General features: G+C 39.3%; 1 protein-coding gene across 2 annotated transcripts in view; it reads right to left on the bottom strand.

The window, feature by feature from the left end:
• Positions 1-1682: 1682 nt before the first annotated feature.
• Positions 1683-26178, bottom strand: part of PI4KA (phosphatidylinositol 4-kinase alpha) — a 64246-nt gene continuing 39750 nt past the window's right edge. For both annotated transcript variants that reach the window (XM_049804085.1, XM_049804086.1), the window contains exons 28-55: positions 26041-26130; positions 24542-24661; positions 22842-22934; positions 22353-22509; positions 21955-22082; positions 20548-20706; positions 20123-20274; positions 19492-19599; positions 18646-18773; positions 18445-18564; positions 17712-17791; positions 17375-17568; positions 16545-16635; positions 15578-15745; positions 14964-15017; positions 13585-13705; positions 13152-13281; positions 10923-10993; positions 9994-10066; positions 9806-9876; positions 9110-9219; positions 8388-8492; positions 7800-7925; positions 7361-7481; positions 6531-6690; positions 5226-5315; positions 4291-4374; positions 1683-2385 (exon numbers count right to left, since the gene is read on the bottom strand). In XM_049804085.1, coding sequence (XP_049660042.1) covers positions 2334-2385; positions 4291-4374; positions 5226-5315; positions 6531-6690; positions 7361-7481; positions 7800-7925; positions 8388-8492; positions 9110-9219; positions 9806-9876; positions 9994-10066; positions 10923-10993; positions 13152-13281; positions 13585-13705; positions 14964-15017; positions 15578-15745; positions 16545-16635; positions 17375-17568; positions 17712-17791; positions 18445-18564; positions 18646-18773; positions 19492-19599; positions 20123-20274; positions 20548-20706; positions 21955-22082; positions 22353-22509; positions 22842-22934; positions 24542-24661; positions 26041-26130 — 3156 coding nt within the window. In that variant the 3' untranslated portion in view covers positions 1683-2333. The remainder of the gene's footprint in view (positions 2386-4290; positions 4375-5225; positions 5316-6530; positions 6691-7360; positions 7482-7799; positions 7926-8387; positions 8493-9109; positions 9220-9805; positions 9877-9993; positions 10067-10922; positions 10994-13151; positions 13282-13584; positions 13706-14963; positions 15018-15577; positions 15746-16544; positions 16636-17374; positions 17569-17711; positions 17792-18444; positions 18565-18645; positions 18774-19491; positions 19600-20122; positions 20275-20547; positions 20707-21954; positions 22083-22352; positions 22510-22841; positions 22935-24541; positions 24662-26040; positions 26131-26178) is intronic.

The raw sequence follows: 26178 nt of genomic DNA, 5'->3' as shown, positions 1-26178 counted from the left end.
GGTGTGAGGAAGTATACCACATATGTAGTGTCAATCAGCTCCTTTTCCTATGGAGCCTGAATAGGTACAACTAGCTGGAAGCACAGAGCACAAGCAGCACTCCATGTCCCAGTTGCTTGTATAATAAAACTGAATTAAATCAGTAATTAAAGCAGTTCTTGCACACCACTCCCCGGTGAACCTCAAAATGTTTTTAGAAAGCCAATGGCACCTCCCCATTTTACTAATGAATAAAGGGGCTCAGAGCCTACCTTGCTGCGAGCCACCCACCACACAGGCAACAGGCAGCGGCACAAGACCCATTTTGACACCTGTGGCAAAAGCCCGAGCCATTTTTAAATGAAACAGGCAGGCTGCAGCCCTGGGAAAGGGCTGGGAAAGAGACAGGCCCTTCACTACACCACGCACAAAAACCCACCTCATAGAGCCGAAGTACGCTGCCCTTGCTGTCCTCTCTCCTGCCCCTGCCTCCCTGAGCTGTAAGCACAGCAGCGCATCCCCCTGCCACCACCTCAGCCCCTTTCTCTGGCAGGGACCGCCTTAGCCAGCCTGGTTTTGGGCTGGCTGCCCCCTTAAGCGGCTCCAGCTGCCCTGGGCCAAGAACACAGGCTGGGAGGTGCCTCAGCAAAGCAGAAACTCACCCTGGGAGATTTGTGTGCTGGCCCAAAGGTACTTAAAACGGCTCACTACCAAGGGGAAGACGTGGGTGCAGCCACATCATCGGCCCTGCAGGGCAGGCGCCCACCCATCCCCTCACACACAGACTACCCTGCTCCCTGCAAGGCTCAGCCTGCCGCCACGGCCCAGCTCCCCAGTAAACCCACGAGTGAGGCCAACGCAACTACACCCAAGGCTCTTCCCTCTTGGAGGCCCCGTCCCTCGTGTGAACAACAACTTGCTCATGGAGGCTGGGCGCTCCTCAAGACACCCTCACCCCTCAGGGCCGGGCCCCCTCACAACACAGCACCTCCTCAAGGCTGAACCCACCTCACGGCAGGGCCCCACCTCAGACACCTCCGCACCTCAGCATTAAGGGCCCTCAGGGGGCAGCTTCTCCTCAGAGCTGGACCCTGCTTCAGCACGACCTCACCTCAGGGCTGCGCTTTCCTCAGCGTGGAGCCCCTCAGGGCACGGCTTCTCCTCAGCCTTGAGGCCCCCCTCAGGGCATGGCTTCTCCTCAGCCTTGAAGCCCCCCTCAGGGCACAGGCCTCCTCAGGTGCTGCCCATCACCTCATCAGCCACAGCTGACCCTGAGGGCCCCTCTCCCACTGCCCCAGATCCTGGCAGCCCCTGCCCAGAGCAGGCATGGACTGGACATCCAGTGAAAAAAAAAAAAAAAACCAACCCCTGAAGATGGGACTAAGTTTTCAAGAGCACATTCTAGAATGTATAAAGGGAAGGAAGAGCCCAAAGAAGTGTGTCCCAGCTCAGGGTAGGGCTCCTTTGTAAGCAGCACAGGGGGAAGCTTGGCCTTGGTCCGACGTTTCAGCTTCTCAGTCCATGAGTTGTGCACAAAACATTTATGAATAAAAAATGTCATTTAAAATGGACAAGAAGCTGAAGAAGAAATCCGATTTCTCCCTTAGAAAGAGGTCACGATACAATGAACGCTACACCAATGTGGAGAACGATGCAGTGTATAAACTAAAACTCAGTGCATGGCAAAAGATTTGCAACAGACACAAAGTCTAAGGTCTTTTATTACATTTCATAGATTAAATATATCTTCAGTAGAGTCTCTTTTTTAAAACACACAAAAGGAAAAAATACATTCTTCATGTACATAGGAAATACTGACCACGTAGCAGGGACCATGTACAGTGCAAAGTATGAACACAGCTACACAGACATCACCACCTTGGATGATTATCAGGCTTTTTCTATAGTAAAATTAGGACAAGTTAACATTTCTGCTTCCACAGAGAAATCCATACCCTTCCCTTCCATGGCATTTTGTGGGATTGTGCAGGAAAGGGATTTTTTTACTTTTTAAATATATTATAAAATCCTTGCATTGCATGAAAAATTACCAAACTCCACGAGCTTTACCTCTTTCACACACATTCATAATCATAGTACAATTTTTACTGTGATTGCAGCTCAACTCCAAAAATCCAGGGAAAACCAGAAATATATATAACCTGGTCAAGAGAAAGGAATGGATCAGACTGATTGTTGCAATGTCCAGGAAACATGTACCCACATGTACACACACATACACAAAAGATGGAAGATAGCGAGGTGCGATTGAGCATCTCCTATTTATTACAAGTTTGGAGTGAGGGCATGGGGTTGCACGTTTCACTTCGGCAGTGAATCTCTTCTAGTGTCTCTCAGTATGGGATATCATTCTGGTAGTACTGGATCATGTCATATGTCCTACTCCTACAGAAGAAAAGCAAAGCCAGAGGTAAGTTTAAAAAAACACTGCCCTCATTCTCACAGAAACAAACATCCAAGATCCCACAGAAACAAAACATGAGTGAAGCAAATCAGCTGCTAATCAAAACTAGCCCTAAACGCTTTGAAGGCATTGTGACGGCCCAGATACTGTTATGAACAGCACAAAACATCCTGCTCTTGTTTAAACTAGGTAAAAAAAGTACTTTCATGTTTCTCAGTATGGCAACACCAACAGCAGCTTGGATCCGGTGTTTGGATAAGCCAGAAGCACCTCACATTGCATTGGCAGTATGTTTTAGGAGAAGCAAATGCACAACAAACAAAGCAAGATCATCAGGGCTGCATGGAGACAGGATTATGTGGAAATAAAAGTAATCCTAATTAAGGAGAATGCTAATAATGAAAATAAAAGTGCAGGGGAATTAACAACATTAATAGCAGCATCTCTGATGAGTGACTGATCAAACAAATCTAAGCCTTGTTACAGATAACTCAATTATCCACAGGCAGAGCTTATTCAGGTCACAGACTAACCATGCCACAGGTACAGAAGCTTAAGCTTGCCAGAACTAAGCTGGCTCTGGGCATTCACACAGTAGTGTGACTGCCTTCATAACCCCCAATATAAATCTAAGATCCTGAGCAGATGCACCAGCAGGCACTAGAAAATCCAATTCAGTTCTAGCAGGACTACATCTGAGCCAGTGAGCCTTACTGGTCTTAAGCTGACTCCATATGGAACTACACAAGAGTTTGTATTAGACTTTCCAATATATCCCACAAAGTCTTTATTATCTGGGATAATAATAAAACATGCACTTAAGATGTTTAAGTATTAAATTCATTTGACTTAAAGTATTAAATGTAATAAAATTATGTTTTTACATGTCATTTCCTTTCAAAAGTTTTGCACAAGATACCAAACTATTTGTATACTTGAATGGAAAAAGCCTACAGTTGATTGGCTAGCTGGTGATAAAGTTGACTTTTAAATTGCTAATTATCTGATAGAACTGATTATTCCATTCAGGGTACTGAATAGTAGATGACAAATAAACATGGCCCAGCTACAAAGACATTCAAAAACCACACTGCCAGTGTTCTCTACTTGAGGCATTTTCCCTAGCCAGTATTATACAATAACTAACATACGGTCTAGCAAAATGATTAATGTGTTAATGTAGTATCAAGTCATGAAGAAAAAATTTGTAGAAAGATTAGAATTCATTTCTAGAGAAGAGTCAATTACACTTTTGCACAGAATAGCAGCTTTGAATTTCAGGAGGATATTCAGGCAACTTGATGCCTACAAGCAATTATAAAAAAGATTTTGGAAAGTCACTGTAGTCCTGTTTCACTTCCATGCTTACTCAGACCAATGGACAATGCATATTGTTTTTTAAGAAACCTTCTCCTTACAACAGGGAACAAGATTGAAGATCAATCCCTCTTCATTCTGACCAGAAGGCATGCTATTCCTGTTGCCATTCTTTACTATTTACCCCTTTATTTGTAGAGATGATCCTACCCTATATAAGAGGGGCTAGCACAACAGACATACAACCCCAATAATACAGTTGGCCATGCTCTAACATAGGAGCCAAAATGCTTAACTTTGGGGCCAAAGATTCACTCTGACAGAAAACCTTCTATTCTTCAGACTAGCCAGCCTTGCCATTTGACCAGCCTGGGCTTAAGCCTTCCTTCTGAGTGTACAAGGGAGGAGATGCAGCATATTCAGAAGCAAAGCTGCTATCCTGCATTATTTAAATATCAACAACTCCAAAATGCTTGGTATCTGACTGATAAAACTCTACTTTTTAGCTCTGCTCAAAGCTTGATGACTTTTCTTTAGCCATAGGGAGATGACATGCAGAGATGCCAAACCTGTTGCTGAGGAAACAATTCTGGATGATCTTAATGATGAAAGTTGCAGCCTCCCGTTCAGTCATGTTGGGGCTGAACCTGTGTCTATATGCAGAAAATCACAAAAAAGCAAGAGTAAAATTAGTGAGCAAGAGTAAAATTTCCTTTGAGCATGATACAAATGTTTCTTTGCACAAGCTTAGCCAGGTGGTGATTTCACTTGCTCCAAGTACCTAACTTCTTGTGAGACTACCTCGTACAAATTATGTAATGTTTTAATAAGCACTTGCCGTTAGCAGAGACAGAGGCTGTGAACTTTTCATCAGTCTAGTGGTAATTCCAGGAAGAGCAGATCCCTCTTCCTAGGCAGCTGCTGCTTTTAAAATATCTTTGTACCTAGTAGTGCCCTTGAGCTGCAGCCCATCATACTTTATGAATCTGCACTTATCTTTAGGAAATTGTAGGAAGTTATATGCAGGAAGTGCTGAGCTAACTCTGCTCACTCTGGAGGCATAAGCCTGAAGGCCTGTTTAAAGTGTCACATTAGAACTTGTATTTGCCTAAGCTGCTGGATGTTACAACATAGATCCATTCAGTACTGCATTATCTGTAGAACAAATTTTAAGATGCTGTTCTTCAGAGTCCAACACCGTTTCAGAGGATGTCAGACCCTGCAACACATTACCTCTCAATTAAAGCAGATCTTTACTTTATAGTCTTATTTTGCTAGTCCTACGAACTTCAAGATAGTGCACATACTTGCACTTGAACTTTATTCTATGAAAAGACCTCTGCAATTCCTACTTTCTGAGATATTCTATAAACAAAAGTCACCATTTTTACAATGTTAGGACATTTGAGTAGCATGACACCTATACTCACTGCATAAGTTGTGGCAATATACATTCTGTGAAGAACATATGAACATTTTCCAGTTCATACATATACTGACTTACTTCAACAGCTTGATTGTCTGCCCTCGGAAACAGGGCAGCCCTGTATCCAACATTAATGTAACCAGTGAGACGACAGCATCCATGTAAGGCCTAGAGAAAAAGAGGACAAAAAGGTTACAGCACTCAAGCTTCTGCAGCCTTAGTAGGTAAAGCAGGCAAGCTGAGAAGTTCAACAAGCTGGATCACACCTTTTTCTGTAATTAAATTAATACATACAATCCTCTTCTATTTGCTGGTAGACCTACACCATTGCTTTAAATTTCACTCCTTGATCTTGGACTACCAGATACTCAGAATGCTGCAAGATGAACAATCTCAAGGAGGATTACACAGAGCAATGCTTTAGTAAACAACATTTCTTTGGCATCAGAAAGGTGAATCAGTACAAAAGGCTGAAACCAGAAATACCACAGTAACAGATTATCTTCTAATTCCTAATTATGTAATTCTTTGCTACATCAGTCCAGCTTCCCTTCTCCTTCCTCTCTTCCCACTCAGAATATTTATTACCTACCAAGCTATTACTCTACTACTTGGGTGACATTGTTGCCTTGACACAAAACTTTCTCCAGACTGCTCCCCCTCAAGGAACCAAATTGATCTTGACTGCCCCTTCTGGGGCTACTAGCTGAAGAAACATTGATTCTGTAAGGTACTATTAATAATACTTCATACTTGTGATAGAACGAGCTTTTATCTAGACTCTAATGTACTGTCCCCTCCTCCCACCCACATGCAACATCATCTTCATAGATTTATTAGTGCTCCTGCATGTTAAAGCAAACCCTGTTTGCTTGGTATGGAGCAAGTTAACATTGGAAATCTTTACTGTGACTGGCTGGCAATCACACCTGAAGAGCTGAGCCACCAAACCCCCTGCATATCTTACAACAGAAAATGGTAGCACTTTTTCACATCTCCTACCTAATTAACTCTAGCTGAAATGGTCATTAATGTGATCGTCCTATTTGGGAAAACAAAGAAAGATTTTGATTCTCCTGTAGTTTCTTACTGTGAAGTTTTAACAGCATATTAAAACATGTGAGGTAATGTGTGTAACATCTCATTTAAATTGAATAGAATATGTACAATTTTCAAATATAACATAAGAACAGAACAGAAAAATCCCACAAAGTTAGGCTGTAAAATTGCAGGACTATTAAATTGTTTCAAAATTTGCAAGATGTACTAGGACAGTCTGACAGGCTCAGACCCCCTACAGACAAATATTTATTATTATTTATCTTCTCATCTGGTTTTAGACAGGCAAGCACTTCCACTTTTGACCAGTTAAGAACACCTTACCTGACTGCCAGATAGCCTCTGACACACATCTCCATAAACCATTTGAATGGAGTTGCCTCCATTTTTCCTCCCATTATCATCACCATCTCATCAGTCAGCTTAATGTCAGGCTCCCAGCCCAGATTTCCACCAGGTGAGCTTTCAAACATGAATCCAAAATCTGTGCACAAAAAATAACCCACCTCATAAACTTTGTTGGTTAATTGTGCAGTGTCAAAGCTGACAGAAGAAAGGAGAGGTGGACTTCACATATTAGTACCTACTTTTTCTACCAACATTTCAACTCCAACTGGAAAAAAGCTTTGGTGAAGTGTAAGAACACCAACAAAAAGAATCATCACAGTGACATTAAACTAGATGACATAAAATAAACTCCTTGCTGAAACATCTGTGCAGTTCCAGAAAAGCAAAGCTAAAGCAGAAGTTACAGCCTCACACAATTATATAAATTTACTTGTCAGATTTAATTCATACCCATACAGTGATGAAAGGAACCCAAAGATACATTTATATATTTATACATATATATGCACACTTATATGTGTGTTATGCATGCATAAGTAGATACACATGCATAATCCATACATATATGTGTATATACTTCCCTGAAGTTGGTAGAACTTTGCAAAGCTAAATTTACACAGAAGCCGCCAAAACAAATATACATACAATACTGAACGGGCATGAAAAGATCCCATGTATATTTACAAACTGTGTAATCAGTATATAGATTGATCTCAAAAGGGAAATGGCTTATTGTCTTCTATGAGCAATACTTTACAGCAGAAAGAAAAGGTAACTACTGAAATTCAGATGTGGACATGACTGACCAATATGAATGATGTGTCCCTTTTTGTCCAGCATGATGTTGCCATTATGCCTGTCTTTAATCTGGAGCAGAAACAGGAGAAGACTATATGCAGCCATACTGCGGATGAAATTATAGCGAGCCTGTACAAACAAGAAGTTAAAACAAATCAGAACACAGAAAATTTAATAACTCTCCATCCCAGGAGCAGATACAGCTGAACAAAGTATTTTTCTTTTTTCCATTCATGATTAGTTTGAAGCAATGTCCAATGATATTCTCCATATATCTACAGCTCAATAACATCTTTAGCTAACTCACTCATAGTTAAAAATAGATTATCAGCATCAGAAACCAGATACAGCATTATGGTAGTCATTATCCAATTATTTGTCATTATTTCTTATAGCTAGAATATTTCTCAGTTGAGATTTTGCTGTGCTTGCCAACTGGTATTTTACCTTCTGGAATGCAAGGGTAGACTCATCTCCATATTGCCTTGTAAAGTAATCATACATCCCAAAGTCTGTCTGCCTGCCCAGCTGGTCACGGGATGTGCAGTCAGGAATGCATTCAATAACACCGCACTGAAGGGAAAGAAGAGAAACAGGTCTGTGAGGCACGCTCCCAACATATATTTTGTTCATGGCTCTTGGCAGTCATACAGGTCCCCTGGGAAACGTGGGGAAGCCTATGGATCACTGAATACAGAATTTCTAGTTTATTATAAAAAAAGTACATACAGTTTTTTAGGATTTCCAAGCAACATAAGACAAGCTCTGTGACTTTCCACTGACTTGCACAATATAGTCCCAAAAATCAAACAACAAACATGAATAACCACAAGCAGCAAAATTTCAGAGCCAAAAGCTTTAGAAATGCAGGAAGCAGGAGAGGAAAGACTCTTTTTGTTGCTGGTACTCCAAATATTTGGCATAAGTGATGTGGGCAGTATTTCCTTCCAGTGTGGAATTTTTATGTGGGCTGGAAGAGAGACTTTTAAAATTAGGAACTATTTTCTAGAGCAGTACAGTTAATTGCCCACTTACCCCAGGAGCTGTGGCCACCACTCTGTATGGAAACACAAAGAGATCCAGGCCTACCAACTGAAATATGTTCTTGAAGAGATCGATGATTTGTAAAGCTAACATGTCCTGTTATACAAGAAAAAAATTGCACAAGCATTACAGGGGTTATGGATCGTAAGTTAGATTACAAAAATGCTCTGAAGAACTCTGAAGTGAACATTAAGTTACCCCAGCAGGTCTGCAGATGTGTGCTTGTGCATGCACTGTGGCTCTGGGGGAAATCAAAAAGGGAAAAGATAAATGCTGTTTAAGTGGGTAGCAAGCAACACTGAAGATTTAACTGCTGACCTAAGAACAACAAACTTTTCCATCACTCTTTGATAAGAGGGCTACTACTAATTCCAAGGGTAATAGCTAGCATTCCCTCTTAATCAAAACCAATCAAGCTTCAATGTACAAGATACCACCTTGGAAACTACTGCTTTGTTACCAACAGTTCAATCGAAAAAATAACTGAAAAATCTGAAAAATAACTTTAAGTCATGGTAAACTGTCTTGAAATAATGGCCTTTGTTTCCAAACCACAATTTCTCTAGTGGTACAACACAGCTCTCTCCCTCAGTCCCTAACTAGTGGAGATTCTCAAAATTGCAAAGAAAAATATTTCTGTACGAAAATTATTTTCTTCTTACATATTATCACCTACAAATCTTCTATAACTGCAAAGCCCGATAGCTTTGTACCTGTCTGCAGTCATCGCCCACTTTAAAGATAGCTGCCTGCCAACAGATTTTCTTACTGTCCACCCCTTCTTCTGCGCTTTCATCTATGGAATCAGAACGACAACGCAGACCTGCAAGAAGATTACAAGGCAAAACCCAGACACAGACTTTAATTAGTAACTTTCTATCATGTCAAGCGCTCTGCACTCAAACCCACATTTCACTGCAGGCAGGTGCACTACACATATTTCTGCCTTTCAAGGTGAATACTGTAAGATAGTTCCCTTTGTCTACTGGAACATATCAAAAGAGTGCTCATGATTTACCTAATAAATGCCTGAATTGCATTGAGCTACAGCCTCTCTCAAAATTTATTATGAGAAAAAACTGCCAAAACCTGGAGTTTGCACAGTCTAAAAAACAGAGAAAGGCTATCAATTTATATGTCAGTCTAAAGTCACTGTTAAAATTTCTTCAAGATACCTATGTGGCTTGCTTCCTGGGACTTAAAAGAAATTGCAAAAAAATAGATGTAAGTTTTCAGAATTTTCTTCTCTCTTCCTTTGAGACAGTTTCATTTCTGAGCAGAACCATTGCAGATAAAGTTCAACATGGAAGTAATTTTACACAGCAGTATAGGTCACTAAAAGCAGGCAATTTTAAAGGAATTGCTGACTCTTAATTAGTAGTGTCAGTGATTAAGACGCAGTTACTAACCTTCTTTTTCAAGCTCACTAACTCCGCATCGTTTCACTTTAAATTTGGCCAAGTAGGGTGCTTTTGCTGCACTAAATTGTAATAAAAACAAAGATGATGATGAGTGAGTTAGCTAAACAAGAATTTCTAAAAAAATACCTAAATATCATGAATTAACTTAATGGGAGAACATAACAAAAGCATGGTACCTCTGCATAGGAGTTCCTGATTTGTAATCAATGTCCAGAACAATAGCTTCAGGATTGCTGGGCAAGTAACAGCCTACAAAATGGAGCAGACAGCTGAGAACAAATCCACTGACTAGTGCGACAATGCAACTTGGAGAATAACTGATGTTAGTGTCTATAACTTCAGCGCATCTAAAACTGGAGATTATAGTCTGTGAGCCATGAAGGATGCAGTAAGTATCCTTTACATTAGTGAGTGATTGCCAGAAACTAATAGAATACAGTTTTGAACTAATACCGCAGAATCTGTACCACAGAAGCGTACAGACAGGACTTCTCTTACAATAGTCCCTAATAAGATGTGGCAGCATGTCCCAGTGTGCTAGCGAGGGCCCTTAGCAACCAACACATGGTAGGAGAATTGAGACCTGTTAGACAGAAATCAGGAAAAGCTTTCCAAACTCCATTTTAAAGAGAAGATTCAGATTGGGAAAACATATGTTCAAGATTTGAAAGGACCCTCAGACAATGACATTTCAAGGGAATGCCTGATGGGAGAAAAAGGAGAATCAAAGGAACTGGACATGCTTCATTCTTGAGATAATGTAAATTCTCAAAAGCGCCTCATATTTTTAGAAAAGAAGGTGGTCCAAAGAAAAAGAGCTTATTTATCTTCCCTCTTCAACATACAGTTCTACTTTTATCCATGACGTGCGTTATCTGACTTGCTCTTGGGCAAGTTTTGATGCACCATATAGAAATTACTGGATGGGTAAAAATATTTGAATTGTTTCAAGAGAGGAACAATCCAACTGTAACAGAAGAATAGCCACCACCACCAAACCTGAGAGACGCCACTTGTGAAGATTCCAGGATTTGCTTGCAGAAAATACAGTATTCATGTTGAATGCAAAAAGCCCACTATATTAGGTGATTAAATCACATCTTACCAGGCTGCACTTTCACCTCAGATAGAGCACTCAAACAAGCTTTTTTTCTTTCATCTCCCTTAGGGAATGGCCTAGAAAGATGAATGATATTTTATTTATCTGCATACTATATATTACTCTATGCACTAGCCTCAAACTTCTTTCAAACTTAGACAAACTTCACTAAAAAAAAATGTTTCTTCCTGTAATGACAAAGATCACTTACTTCACCACTTCTAGAGAACTTACAGGCTCAATACCTAACCAGAACATTTTCTATCTTAATGAAGGTTATAGTCTTTGCTTTGTAGATTTAACATTGATTTGACATACAGGTTGTTGACAAACCCAAACAGCATAAGAGATATGAATGAAATATATGAATGTTCCTCCTTATACAGAAATTTGAGCAAAATTATACCTTTGTAAGCACTGCAGTTGTTATACCAATGTAATTTTCCCTTGTGGAACTTATTCTAGAATAAGAACATTGTTAACTGCAAAAGGACAAGCCAGCAAAATGCCTATGCAATTACATGCCTAATTTGTTCACATACTTAGCATGACTGCAGGTGTCAACTGTATAATTGGTAACATGGTTAACGATTAGTATGTACAATTACCTATTTTGCACAGGCACTTGTGTTAACCATCTATTGAAGTCAGTCACACAATTGCATGCTCACCTGATGTAGCAGGATGCAACTGAAAGTTATTACTTATGCTCTAGTTTTAAGCAGTACAGCAGATTACTGAAGCAGCAACGTAACACTTAAGATAATGAAATCATCACAGATGATACATTTATTCATTTATGCCATCTACAAAACAAACAGCATCTCCTCTATGTTGTCTTTACATTGGAGGTGCACAAAAAACAGAATCATTTTAAGGCTGGGGTGCAAAATGCAATGCTTGCAAAGCACAATTATTATCAGTTGCTTAATTATGACTTGCTACTAACAAACAGTGGATTGATTTCATTCTAAATAAAGATATTCAGATCCCAACCCTGCCTTTTAACTCATCCTACTAGGCGAAAACATCTTAACATACATGTAGAAGGCACCTAATATTTGACTGTTTCTGTGATTTAAGTGTACTTTAGCCTGATGCCCTTATACTGGTAGTTTGCAAAGCTTCATTTTAAAGGAGGTATGTTCCAGGACTACATTTTATATGACTTTCAAATACTTTCATATACCAGAGAATATTTTAAAAATATGCAATGAAACCACACTTACAGACTTAGAGCTTGTGCGCTGAGCTGCTGCCATCCACTGGCAAGCTTTATAAAAGTTAAATTACGTATCCTACCACAGTCTTTACAGTCAACAGTGAGAATCTCTCTATGAGCAGAACTTCCAGTTTTAAGAGATCATCAATCCAATGTTTATGACATCAAATCTTTCTCCATAACCACAAATTAGAAATGAAGCACAAAGACTTATATATGCAAAAAGAACAATCATCTTCATTACACTGCACAATGAAATCTCTTCCAGAAGAAGAAAAGAAAATTTAATGGAGTTTTAGCAGAAGGCAAACCATTTACCTATCCTTGAGGTTTTTTGGGTCTGTGGTGGTTTTTTTGTGTTGTTTTGTTTGTTTTTAAACTCCACACAAAATGCTGGTAACAAGTTATAATATGAAAAAAAATGACAGTCAATCTGGTAGGCCTAAACAGAGAAGTGCTGTTTTTTCTGCCTAAATCATGCTCTGCTTACTGCTTAGGAGAACACTGGCAGCATATCCAAAAAGCCAAATTAATGATGCAGGTGACAACTAGACCGAGGGGATTTCAACTAGGACAAGCGCACCGATTGCTTTACCAATTTCATTCCTGTATCAGTGCACTTTTCTACGGAACCTCATTCCACTATTACCAACCACAGTGTATTTGATAAAATCAGATTAAAAACTTAACTTCAAGTTTAGAATCATCTGCTTCCAAAGTAAAAAGTTATAGCTGTTGCAAATGGACTGCTAGCTCAAAGCACAAGCACTGAGATCAGGGCAGATATGAATTATCCCTAAAAGTCAAACTAAAATGAGCCTTTGCATCCTACTACAACTCTTAAGTTACATTTAAGAAAAAAATTCATTTCTTATCGTATAGACAATTAATTCTTTTTTCCTGAAAACACTCTCTCAATACCCTTAAAAGTGACTCAGCCTCTTAATCAGGACACTGCTAATTAACAGAACAGTGAGCCCCCAAAAAGCACAATTCTGAAGTACGGCACTTACTTGATAATGGCTGAAACGTTGGTGATTTTATTAAAGAAATCAAATTCCCGTTGGTAGAACTCCTTGGCTGGACCAGATAATGAGCCAGTTATCTCCTCTACGAGCTGCTCCAGAAGTTCCCCAATGTCAGCTGCACATGAAAAAGGAAGTATTTGTGTCAGCAGCTTATTTCAGAAAGCCAAATGATAAGGGCGATAGAAACAGCCACTTTCAGATAGTATTCAAAACAAGGTACTGATGCAAACATTGCCGCATCTCTCTTGATGCATTCTGTCAGGTAGAAGACTTCTACAGAATGGGCCCTACCTCTACAAATGAAAGAGAAGTTCCTAGCTAAAAGGATTCCTCCTGCCAAGAGAGAAGCAGGAAAGAGATTTAGTCTGAACTGAGACAAGGAAAGGAGTCAAGCTAGATTATATTTTAAAGCACTCACGATCTTTTTGGTGTCCTTCCTCATCCAGGTAGATATTAGTTTTCATGTTCCAGATGAATTGGTGAGCCAAGAGCTGGGATTTGGCAGCTGCCCACAGGATGTATTCTCTAACGTAACCCATCTGCAACCATATCCAGTCCAGTAAGGATCAAAGATCATTACAACTCTAGCAGACTCGATACTACTGCTTCTAACAACTGTTCTTCAAACTCGAAAATATTTAATGGATGGAAAGAAGACCCTCTGCAATCTCATTCACATTGCTAAAAAGACCTTTGAAGAATAACAGTGTATTTTAACAGGAAGTGAACTGACTAAACTGTTTTCAGCTTTATTACTGACCTATTCCATTATTCTAATCAACCTTCTTCCCAATTCTGTGCCATTTTCTATTTATTTGGATTTCAAATCTCTTTGAACTTACGGCATCTCCCAGTATGCGTACAAGGCACAGTGCAATAGAGACATTGGTCTTGCTTAGCATCACTAAATGCTCCTGTAATACCAGAAATCTAGACCAGAAATCAGTGTCATATGGACTGCACATTTTGGTGGCAAGAACTGTACATGCTGTCACAGTTCCACAGAAATTCTAGAAAGTAAAAACAGACCTACAAAAGAAGTTAAGTGTACAAGGGAATCCTACTCATTCCAGAAGCTGCATTCCCTTTCCTCTACTTGCAGCTGCTTCTGTAGTCTGTAGATATTTCTACGTTTGACTGGTATTAACAGACAAGATGTCTGATGTTCATGCTCTGCATGGCAGAGGATACTTAAATCTATGCAAAGTTCTCAAAGAATAAATAAATACAGTCACCTACACTACTGGCTGGGGATGTCTTCACCTGAAAATAATACACTGACCAGAGTTCACATACCTTGTGGGCAGGTAACAATGACCTCACATTAATGAACTCTGAACTTGGTCATCATGCTTTACTTCCGGCTTCTGCAAGATGAAGCTAAAATGCGATTTCATATACATGATGGAACACAAGACATCCCTAGATGTCTTCTCTGATTAACTCCACAGCAAAATGATTAAGGATAGTGATTTAATTTCATTACTCTTGTCTCATGCAGACTTTCAAAAGCTTTATTCAGACAGAGTCCTCATCTGGGGTTTCCCATAATAAAATCTCTTTCCTGACAGATGAGCTACACAGCCTCTGGCTTCACAAGTTTACCTGTTCATAAAAGAGGTGAATCTAAAGCCAGCCAGCCTCTAGAGACAATAATTTTTCTTCTGTGTATTGGAGATACAGGACAATAACAAGTAACATTAGTTTAAGCTTAAATTTTGTCTGATTTGCAGTTTTAAGTCTAAAAGCTGCTTTGAAAATCTGTTTTGTTCATATGCAGCTGTTTCATATCCTCACCTTGTCATACCGAAGTGCCTGCACAATCTGTGGAATGTAGAATAAAATGGCATCCTGAAAGAGAAAAGACGGCAGGTTTTTTATTGTTATTGTTTTAGTAGTTGGAAGGGAGGACAGGTCACATGCACAAAGAAAAGCTCTCTTTAGTTAGGTGATGAGCAAAATACCACTGCCTCTGTATTTTAAACTATATATATGCCACCTCCTCAAATCAAAGTATTTTTCTATCCACTTACTCCCTTCAGAAATATCATTAATAATCCTCTATTTTACAATCCTAATACAAGTCTGACAAGTGTTAAAAATCCAGCCTTCTGCTGGTTTAGAAGAAACACCTTTCCACTGAGAAAAGATTTGAAAGGAACAATTTGAGAAGAGCAGCCTGAAGAATTCAGCTTAGTGTAATTTATGAAAAAAATGTTGCCAGTACATGAGCCAGTATTATGTGGGACAATCAACTTTAAATTTTCACCCCAATATATTCACATTCTGCAATGTGGTGTGCCCATTTAGCATACACGTCTCTCCACAGTACTAAGATAAAGCCTGTGGCCACAATGACTAAGGCCATAAATTTACTGGAGGAGTTAAGGCTCTCTTGAAACTCATCTTACCGGAGGAAAAGATCGCAGGACTTTAACTCCATATTGAGCTGTTAGAGGATGAGGTGGATACATGCTTGAAAAATAGGAAAGGCCAGTTGGTGGATCTGTCGGTGCCCAGCACAGAACATGGCTGAGCTCAGGTGCATCAGCATCAATTGTATGCCAGGTAACCAGGTACTGAAAAAGCAGGTCAGACACATTAGGAGTTTATAGCACCCAATAATGTCTGTGTAATACATATCAGATAGTAATGCTATAATCTAGCTTCCTATAGCAGGGGAAGTGAAACATGCTACATTTTATTTTACAAAACCACAGCTATTTTATCTAAAGCATTTTTTTTTCCATGGAAATCTAACTATTGGAATCACCTCACCTCCCAGATCACCAGATGAAGTTAGTGAAGTCAAGTTACTAAAAGCACAATACAGGAGTTCTAGCATAGGGAGAAAGAAGAAAGGATGAGCCCTTTTGAGTCAAAGAAGGTTCAGTTTTCCTGTCATCTATTTCACAGGTGATGTACAGAATGCAGCTCTGACAAGACTGTCCCTCACATGACTAGAGTGCTTCACTGCAGATCAGCCTGAGTCTCCTCCATTTTAAGAGGCTTGGCCTCTTGACACACAGAATGGGTTAAGCTTGAAATAATTTCAGCAGCACTCACCAGTGGTCTTTTTACATATTAAGCAAAAGGAACAGAAATGGTAGCTGTGCTGCAAGTAATGAGTTTTGAGACATTTTGTGTATGGCGAGAATATACCCAAGAGCAAGATGTACCACTAGCTAACTAGCCACCTACTCATGACTGTGATTCTTGCCTCAGCACCCTATTTCCACAGCTGTTCTGTCACTCTCTCCTACAGAGCTATGGTTAGCACTAGAACATACACTGTGTTAAATAAAGACTGTATTTTCCAACATATCTGGATGAACAGGCATACTGGGGCCCTGTAACGGTATAAATACTCACAAGTACCTTTATTGCTTCAGGAACATCACTAACAGCTCCTGGGTCCAACCGAACCAGACGGGTCACTTCTGTACCAATAGCTTCAGTGTTCTTAAATCTAAGTATAACCAGGAATTCAATAACATCATTAGAAAATTTTGACAGCCTTTTCTATTTAAGTGAAGAAGAGGACAGCAAAAGGCAGTAAAATATATGCTTAATAAACAAATAGTCCAACCATGAAATAATGCACACTGAGGGACCAATATGCTGTCAAAAGAGGATTCAGGAACAACTGGTCCTCATCCAATGCTTTTGTATAAACCACTAGTATGTTAGCCCACTATCGGATTCTTGGCTGAAATATACTGTTTGGGATTCTACAGAAACCAGTGTGCAGAACTCTACTTGGCAAAAACTATCACTGTTGTAAGGGGGAAAGAATTTCCTCTCCCTTCCGGAGCCAACTATGCTAATTCTCCTGTAATTCTTATTAAAGTGCAGGCCAATATATAGCTAGAACACTTCATTCAAAGATACTTTTAGCACTGTTTAAATGCTATGCCTGCTGAAGGGTTACATGCTATTAAAAACCAAACTTTTTTTCTGAACAAAACATATCTACGTGTTAGCGAAGAATGAGTGGCAGGAAAGGAAGCTGGACTCCACTAGAGCCTGAGCCAAATGAGTCTATTAAGTAATCTAGTTCTTTTCATTTCAAAGGTCTCAACCAGCTGTGAAAGTATGCAAGGGGTCTGTAAACAGGAACAAGTGCCATCAGTACTTACAGTGTAAGTACTTGCTCAACTTCTAAGGCAGCAGGAATTACATCAGTTCTTTTTTTTGAAGTATCTCACCTGGTGGGCAGCTGTACAGCAAGATGAGGAGAAATGCTCCAAGCCAGATTTACATTATCCTTCCATTGCTTCTCACTAAGACTAATATACTTAGACCTCCAGTTTGCTACACTGCTCTCTCCGGTTTGATCCAACTCTAGCTCAGGGGAAGACAGTGGGTTGTACCATGTGATTAAGCGTTCAATCTCAGTAGCCTGAGGGAAACAGAAAAAAAAAAAAAAAAAAGGGCTTTCTGGAAGAAGAATCACTCCCAACTTCATACTTTAGTGTATGCATCCTGCAACAACAACAGGGTCTTAGAAATTCATGCAGTTTCCCCATTCTTCTGATGACCCACCAGCAATGAGAGCAGTAATGTTCTTCGTTTCATGTAGTACTTGTGTAGCTGCGTACCTCTGTTAGTCTTCTTAGACATTCCTTGAGAAAATGATAAAAAATTTTCAGTGGCTTTTGTTCAGTATGTTAAATGGTGCTTTCAAACTGTCTACATCTGGCAACATTAACACTTAAGAACTGAATAACCATAGGACATTTGTAAATTTAGATCAGAGTGACTTCGGAAAGTCAGCATTGCAGCTACTCATTGTACAGTTGTTCTCTGAACATATGATGTACAACAGACTACAGGGATATCAATTTAGCCAGTATTGCATTCACTTTAGAAACATGACAGCCTACTAAAAAGAAAGAGCACGTAATTTACAACTGTACAAAAACACAGCTAACAATCTAACGTCACTCTGCTGCCTCCAAAAAGCACTAGGGGCATGTTTGCACAAACAAAGCAATTTCCTGACAGGATTTCAATAAATCTTGACCTCCAGACTTATTTCTTCTGTGCTACAGAACTAAACATTCTATCAAAAAACCCAAGTAATTTCAAAACTTTGCTGCTTGCTACCAGTGAGACTTTTTCTGCCCCCTCTCCAAAGTTTGGTACTGGTAATTAAATACCCTGCCAGAAGAACAAGAGCCCAATATTAAAGGTAAATATTGACTTTAAGCAATATCTGCATATAAAATATGCTGTCAAGATGGCTGCAATGAGCTGGGTGTAATCAAAAAGATACCTGATTTTTTAGATATGGTTGACATGCCACTGGATAAAGGGTAAGTATTTATCCATCCTTGTGTAGCCTGTTGCCGAGACCCAACATTGATATCCAGGTTGCTCCTGGTGTCTTGATTATCTAACAACGAGAGCACATGTCTGATGTAGAATCCAATCAAAGCAACAACAGGCTTTTGAAATGGCATATAAAGAAACTCACCAGGCGGCACGAGTTGGCTGGCTGTAAGATACTTCTTGTCTGAGAACATCGCTGTCCAAAACTTGATCAATATGCTGATATCCTCACGAAGTCTCTTTTCACCTTGTGTAGGGAACTTTGAGGGACAGCTTAAAGAAATCACAGAAATAATGGGAAGTTGAATGTATTAGAAAAAAACAAAACCCCCACAAATCTAATCAAGTCGTATTTCTTATTCTGACCAGAATCTACAAGGATGAGACTACACATCACTACATTTTATCCTCATTGCTTTATTTTGCCTGACTGAAGAGTACAAACTTCCTATTATAACTGAAAATTAAGCAGCAGTCTGTCAGCATCTTGGATTCATCTAAAATTTAATATTATGACTGACTGACCTCCTCACATTCAGACACTTCTATCAATTATAATGTTTCCTGTTGTGCCCATGTCCAACATTGAAATCATCAGATTCAGTATGGGTATATTTTCAAAACAGTGAAACTATATTTCAGCCACAAACTCTGTAACAGCAGAGTTATAAAATTCTTTGTATTTCATAAACCTAGGTACAGTTTTGAGCATTGAAAAAACTCCAAAATAAGGAAAGAAAGAACAGAAACATTACTGAAGGTACTACTTTATAAACCACATATAAAAACTGGAACTTACATCTAAACTTCTTTGAGATGGTTTATGAACTACAGAAAAGCATAAGGAAAAGAAAAGTTTCTGCTAAAATGGGTGAAAAAGGAAAGGAAGAAGTTAAATCACTAGAAGAGAAAGACAGCTGCTGCTTTGAAGCATCATGGAAGGTTCAGGAAATCAGACACTTTCAGTGAGTAGTTGCAAATAAAAAAGTACCTGAAATAATCAAAGGCAGTTGAATAAATCTTTTCTCTCAAAACGTTTCGAATAGTTGCATTTGGAACCACATCAGCATGCAGCAAAGACAACCCCAGAGTCAGTAACCTAATAAGCAAAATAGTTGGAGAATGAAAATTTTGTAATTCCCAAAATGGTGACCAACGCAACACCATACAAGCCACAGCTACAGCTGTAACTCTATTCAATTCATTGAAAAGTGACTGTTTCAGAACTCTTGGCAAACTGTTCTCATTATCATTAGTCTGGTCCTAAAGCTGTGACTACTGAACCATAGAAAGTTGAATCCTTCGAGTCACAAAAGTGAAAACAATTGGTGGAGCAAAATTATCCCCAACTGATACATTGACTGGATCCATGATGCTGGCAATTCACTATATGAAGTTATCCCATTTAGTTTTCTGAAGCACCAAAAATTACTTTCAAGCTAAAGTTAGCTACTTCGACTTTGAAAACAGAGCTTAGACTCTACATCATTCCAGGCTTTTAGAGGAATTTTCACCACTTGAAGCCAAGGACAAGTTATACAGTCAGTGTTTAGGTTTTTTTCTCCCACCCCTCTATAACCTTATTTCTTCCACCAAAGAAAAAAAAACCCAAAACGACTCACTTAAATCGGGGTCCAATTGCTGCCACATGCCGATTCAAACTGCCTTTCGCCCCTCCGATGTTCAATGAAAGAGATCGCTGGAGCAGGCTGGAGAAAATCTCTATTTGGTCAGAACTGCAGTATTTGGCTATTTCAAACCTCTGCACCAAAAACTGAGAAAGAGAGAAAGACATGCCATACTTCTTTTGCCCTTTTTTATCTCAAACCCCCCCCCCCTCCCCCAGGTCTTTTCTGTTTCAAACATCTTTCTCCCCCTCAATAATTATGCTCATCCTAAAAGAGTGTGTCTCCTGGCTTTGAGGCAGAAAGACTACCATCATGACTCTACTCCCTTTCTGAATTGGGAGAAGAAATAGTGCAGAATAGCTTAATCACAGCATCACTGCAACACCGCCACACATGGGATGTTCAGAAGTAATACACACCTCTATCCAGATGTAATGTGGAGTCACCTCTGGCGGACAAGGCCTCGGCTGGCTCTCTTCTGAGGCTGCTAATGGATCTGCTTCTTTCTGCTCAGCAGAAAACAGGCCAACTTTCTGCTCCACTGTCATTTGCCAGGCTCCTGCCATTTCCCTCATGAACTGCAAAAAGGAAGATATGTGTTTCTTGTTTCAAGAGCATCTTCTTACATGGAAAGCACAATGCTTCTCCACAGCACACACAAGAATCTAATACATCAATTAAAATTCACTGCAACATTAACGGAGAGGCAGAGACAGGTCTACACATCCCACCTGAAATAAAATGTTTCTTTGACATCCTAAATTACAAAGGGAAGAAAGACTCCTCCAGAAGTTCAGCTAGTAACAGAAAGACTAAGGGCAACAGCAGACAAGCACTGTATTTTACTGAGGAGACTGAACTGTTAGATCAGCTGGTGCTGTCCAAAATCATGCTTTACTGACATTTATTGCCTCCAACACCAGGACAGCAGAGACAGGCATATGCCAGGTTCTCATGTACTGCAGGACACAGTTTGGCCCATGAGCACATTCAGCTGACAAAGCAAGCACACAACATAAAGATGGCACATAATTCACTTTTGCTGAACCTGCTCTAAGGAGCAGCATCCTCTGGTAGAAAGGAGGCCCAGCAACCAAGGGCACTTATCCAATCTCCTCAACAAGACACAAAGAAATTCCCCAGAAGTGCAAGGAAAAAATGAAACTGATGCTTAAGAAGTTAAACACTGAAATGTGCATGTAAACTGATCTATGTAAATTTAGACTGATGATATCTCCAGCAAGTGAAACACTTGGTGCTCAACAACAGGAACAACTACCAGAGGCAGCTTTCTCAGCTGTCTGGGGGCTGCCACTACACCACACTGAGTTGCTTTATTACTATTAGATTCATCCCCACCTCACAAAATACAGCTGGTCTAGCCTATTACAGGATTAGGACACTTGCAAGCCTGTTTTTTTATGCAAGGGTGTAATGCCAGATACCAGAGGCTCCGACTGATGCACAGGGACATCGACTTCTATTTGTTTTAAAACACTATTCTATAAATTGTGGTAGTTCAGAACCTGATTCATAAGCTGCTCAGACATCTCAGCAGCAAAGTAAATCACACAGCTGAGATCCTAGCAGATTTACTTCACTGTATCATTCCTGCTGCTGAGAAAGATCCACTTCCCACAGTTCACTTTGTGAGGGTGCTCAGACTTCCAACAATACATGAACAGAGACTACCTGGCAGGCTAAAGTGATTAACAATGCATATAACATCCTTACTTGACACAGATTCACAATAGCTGTGAATCCCTCAAGATTTTCTCTCTTCCCCCTTGCAGGGACAGAGAAAGAGTTGTTAAATAGCTTCCTACCGGCACTTCAATTCCATTCTTGGCAGCAAGCAGCCACTCCCAGCAAGCAATTGCTGTTTCCATGCCATGTTCATTGAACATTCGCAAGGGTCCCCAACACAGATGATGAAGGAGCTGAGGATCACAGTCTGAAAACAAACATTCACTCAGATTTCTCCAACAGAATAAATAAATGCTTTTCACATCAGCATGAAATTGGCATGCACAGTATGTACTAATCAATTCCTAATAAATAGCTTCTAGTTTAAGAAGGCCCCAATATAAGCCTAATTGAAAAAACTCAAAACACAGTTTTGCTTCAAGTTGATGCATGCTGGGTTTGTATATGGATAGTTTCTGTAGTTTATTACTCTTTGCATTCACAGCCAGAAAGCAGAACTCCATTTGTTTTTCAATACCTTTACTGCTTATTAGCAGTGCAGTCAACTTAAACATGGCCTGGGTGTAGAATTCAGCATGGCCCAATTCAAGAGCATCATTCAGCTCTTTAACCATCAGTTTATTCAGGTCAGATGTTCGTCCTGTAGCATTTGAGAACTGAATCATTCCAGAAACCTGTAAAATACAAGGGGTTTTTCAACAGACAACAGTGTTTGTAGGAGTCTAGTTTGGTATTGGTCATGTGCTGATTAAGGAACTCCACAAACAGAGACATCTTTTGTTACTACTTAGCTAAATCTTTAGCTTTATCTACAATCTAAGAACGTTCTGCAAGACCAACAGTAAATGATCTGTTTAATAACCTAGGAAAATTATACCCTTTATCTTGAAGGTGCTTAAAATAACATAGAACCATACAATAGTTTAGGTTGGAAGGGGCATCATCCCCTGAAAAGCCTTGCCAGAGCTCGTAGACACTCCACACTCACGAGAAATCCTGTACTTACCTCTCCTGCATAGCGGTTGCGCAAGTTAAGAGAAGCCATGAAGTTGGAGTAGTCCTTCTTCACACAAGTTGGTCTTTCAGTTAGCTGGGTTGCCTATGACCAGACCACATCTAGCTGTTTATACTGCACATATCCAACCACTTGTCTTTTTTTCTATTTATACATTCAATTATGTTTTAAGTTTAGTTTTCTTTATGCTAATAAACAGAATAGTATCATGACTATTAGGTATAACAGTACCCAGACTGATAAAAATGAAATAAGGAACATGTGCATTAATTCCATGTATACAGTTTGAAATAAATATGTATTTGTATATACTTTTTGAAAGAGCAAAAAAAAGCATAAAAAGGGTAGAATCTCTGGGACAGCTGTTCCCTTTTCATGAACAGGTAAGGAAGAAGACAGGAGAGTAGATGTGATCTTGGTTCTGCTCTCTCCATGCAACAGCTTGTTGAACTGACAGTATGCAGAGAATTTTGCTCCTGTCTTTAAGAACTGTACTAGTAATCCACGTTTCCCTTTGCAGAAGCACTCAGAAATTTGTCACTCAGAGGCTTCTCCTCAAAAACAAACAAAAAAATAATTCCTTATACTGTAAAATGAATTTTTTTATATTGAGGATTTAATACTAAAATACAAGGCCAGCAAAACCATCAAAAATTCAACACTCCTGCAATGCTTTGCTTCAGTACTGCTAATGGCTAGCTTGACTCAGCAATGGATAAAACTTTTGAGAACTATTCTTACTACGTCTTGGATGTAAAATTTGCCTACTATCATCTTTGCATTAGCAATGTCCAGTCCATAGACTAAAGCAGGAGGAAAAACAAACTGCTAGCAATCTGAAAGAGCTTTTGTCACTTGGTTGACATGCAGGAGGGCCCTAATAAAAACACATACTGTTAACTTATTAAGAAAATGACAAAGCTGTTTCTCTTATTACCTTTCCAGTTGTAAAGTTTCTACTTTCTTCCAGCATAGCCTTTACTATATCAAGATTTTTCACCTTGTCCCTTTTGAGAACTACGTGACTACCCTCCTGAGTCCTGAGAGTTCTTTATCGTAATTACATTTAGTGACTAGCACTGTCTAGAAGGATGACTGTAACGGAGAACCAAAAGGAAATCCTACTAAAGCTGGGTTTGGAGGCAGTTTCAGAGCTGCTGCTAGAAAAAAAGCTGGCTGATGATACAACAGATTATACTGGATGTTTCTCCAGGAGATCAGAAATTATAACAACAAATGAGAAAAAATTAACTGTAAAAAACTATATATAACTGCATGAAATGGTCAATGGAAAAGCATGTTTTGAGTGAACCTATATAAAACTCAGAGCAAATGGGTGTCACCCAACACTCACCTACACTACTATTCCAGAAAGCAGCTCATTTCAGTCTTACACAAAGATATTACCTTCAAATCATTCAAAATAATCTATAGAAAACTCTTAAACAGCATTAGATACAGTTTTATTTTCTTGCTTGTTACCATCTTACTTTTCAGTATTTTACAGAACATGATTGGAAAATACCTTGATTTGAGATGGAAAGAAATAAGGTGTCTTTCTGAGTAACATTCAAGTGCTATGACAAAGGTGATTTAGAAAATCTGTATTATGTGGCTACACTGAATGTTATAAAATTAACATGATAGCTATACACATGCACAAACAAACAAGAATTGTGCCCAATACTCACACCCAGGGTGGTATTCTGTCTGTTGTAGCCCGCGAAGTGCAAAACACTTTCTGTAGCCATAGCCAGTCCTGTGTGCTGGGACAAACCTGATACCCAGTTCTGATGTTTGTTTAGGTACTCCTGACAACAAACAAACAAACAAAATCAAAAAGCATTTGTTGGAAAACTACTGTGTTTTTCAAAACAAGGCAGCTCATAAGCAAGTGTTGCATCATTGCAAACTACCAGAAAACTTACACACATACTTAACAATAAATAGACTGTCTCTACTCCCTTTTAGGCATTGCTCCCCTGGCAATAAGAAACTCTGGATGTCCTCCTAAATATGCCAAGAGTAAGACTCATTCCATTTTGTAAAAGGATAAAGTGATCAAGATAGATACTTGAAGGCTGATGTCTTCTTTAAAAAGAATCACTTTTCACAAAGAGAACCTTACAGAAGGAAATGCTTTGGACTCCATGGAAGAAGGGAATATAGTTATCCTTTTACATAAGGATAGAATCCCTTGAGTTTTTTTAGGGAAGGAAGTATAAACTTCAGGTAGAGTTGCAGCGTCCAAGATCTTTGCCAGGCATTGGAAGAGGCTGCCCAGAGAAGTAGTGGAGTCACCATCCCTGGACATGTTCAAAAAACACATAGACGTGGCACTTCAGGACATGGTTTAGTGGGCATGGTGGTGTTGGGTTGATGGTTGGACTCAGTCTTAAAGGTCTTTTCCAACCTAAATGACTGTATGATCTTGAGCCTCCCCAGAAATTCTGTTATCAGCACTAAATTAGACGCCTCTAGGCAGAATACTAGTCTAACCTGGACTATGCAGTTTCTTCAACTACTCGGCAAGGATTAACAGAAACCTGCATTTTACTACAGCGACACTTTTTGTTTACATAAAAGGTATTGTTTTTATTTTATTAGTACATCATAAATAGTCTTTCATAATCTCTGCTTGTGATCTTGTGACTGCTTTCTACTGAACTCTGCCACATGTAAGCGTTTACTACGCCCACACTCAAATTGAAGTCTGTAGTTTTCAATGGTCTCATATATTAGCAGTGTTCCTTTGTATTTAAAAAAAACCCCAAAACATAAAGACAGAAAAAGACATCTTCCCAAGAGGAAAACAAGAAACAAGTTTTACATCCTAATCATACATTTCGGTCCAGCTGATATTTTCCGCTAATGCACCAGTATTAAACAAACTTTGCTAGGCAGATGATTCTATTACACCAAATTCTGACCTCTGAAGTAAATCCAGGATGATCAACTGTTTACAGACCTGTTATTTTCAAGATACTCAAGTTTGGACTACATCAAATGTCACATCAGATCAAAAATTCTAATTATTCTCTGCCAATGCTGTAAAGGAAAACTTAGAGCAACAGAAAAAATTAAAATTATGCTTGGATAGTCTGAAAAAAATTAAAAAACACCACAAAATTTAAATCTCATTTTGAAGATGTGCAAAGATCAAATTCTTTCACAGAAGCAGGCTCATTACCTGTAGATGTGATTTTGTAACTGAGGGAGCCCATTTCATTGCTTCTTGCAGTATCATCCCACAGCGTGCAGCAAAATCCTTGACTATACTCTAGAATCAGAAAGCATCAATACAATCAGTAAAATACAGGACATTTAA

This window comes from Accipiter gentilis, chromosome 7 (assembly GCF_929443795.1).
Source record: "Accipiter gentilis chromosome 7, bAccGen1.1, whole genome shotgun sequence".
Taxonomy (NCBI): Eukaryota; Metazoa; Chordata; class Aves; order Accipitriformes; family Accipitridae; genus Astur; species Astur gentilis.
This window is presented reverse-complemented; position numbering and strand designations above follow the sequence as displayed.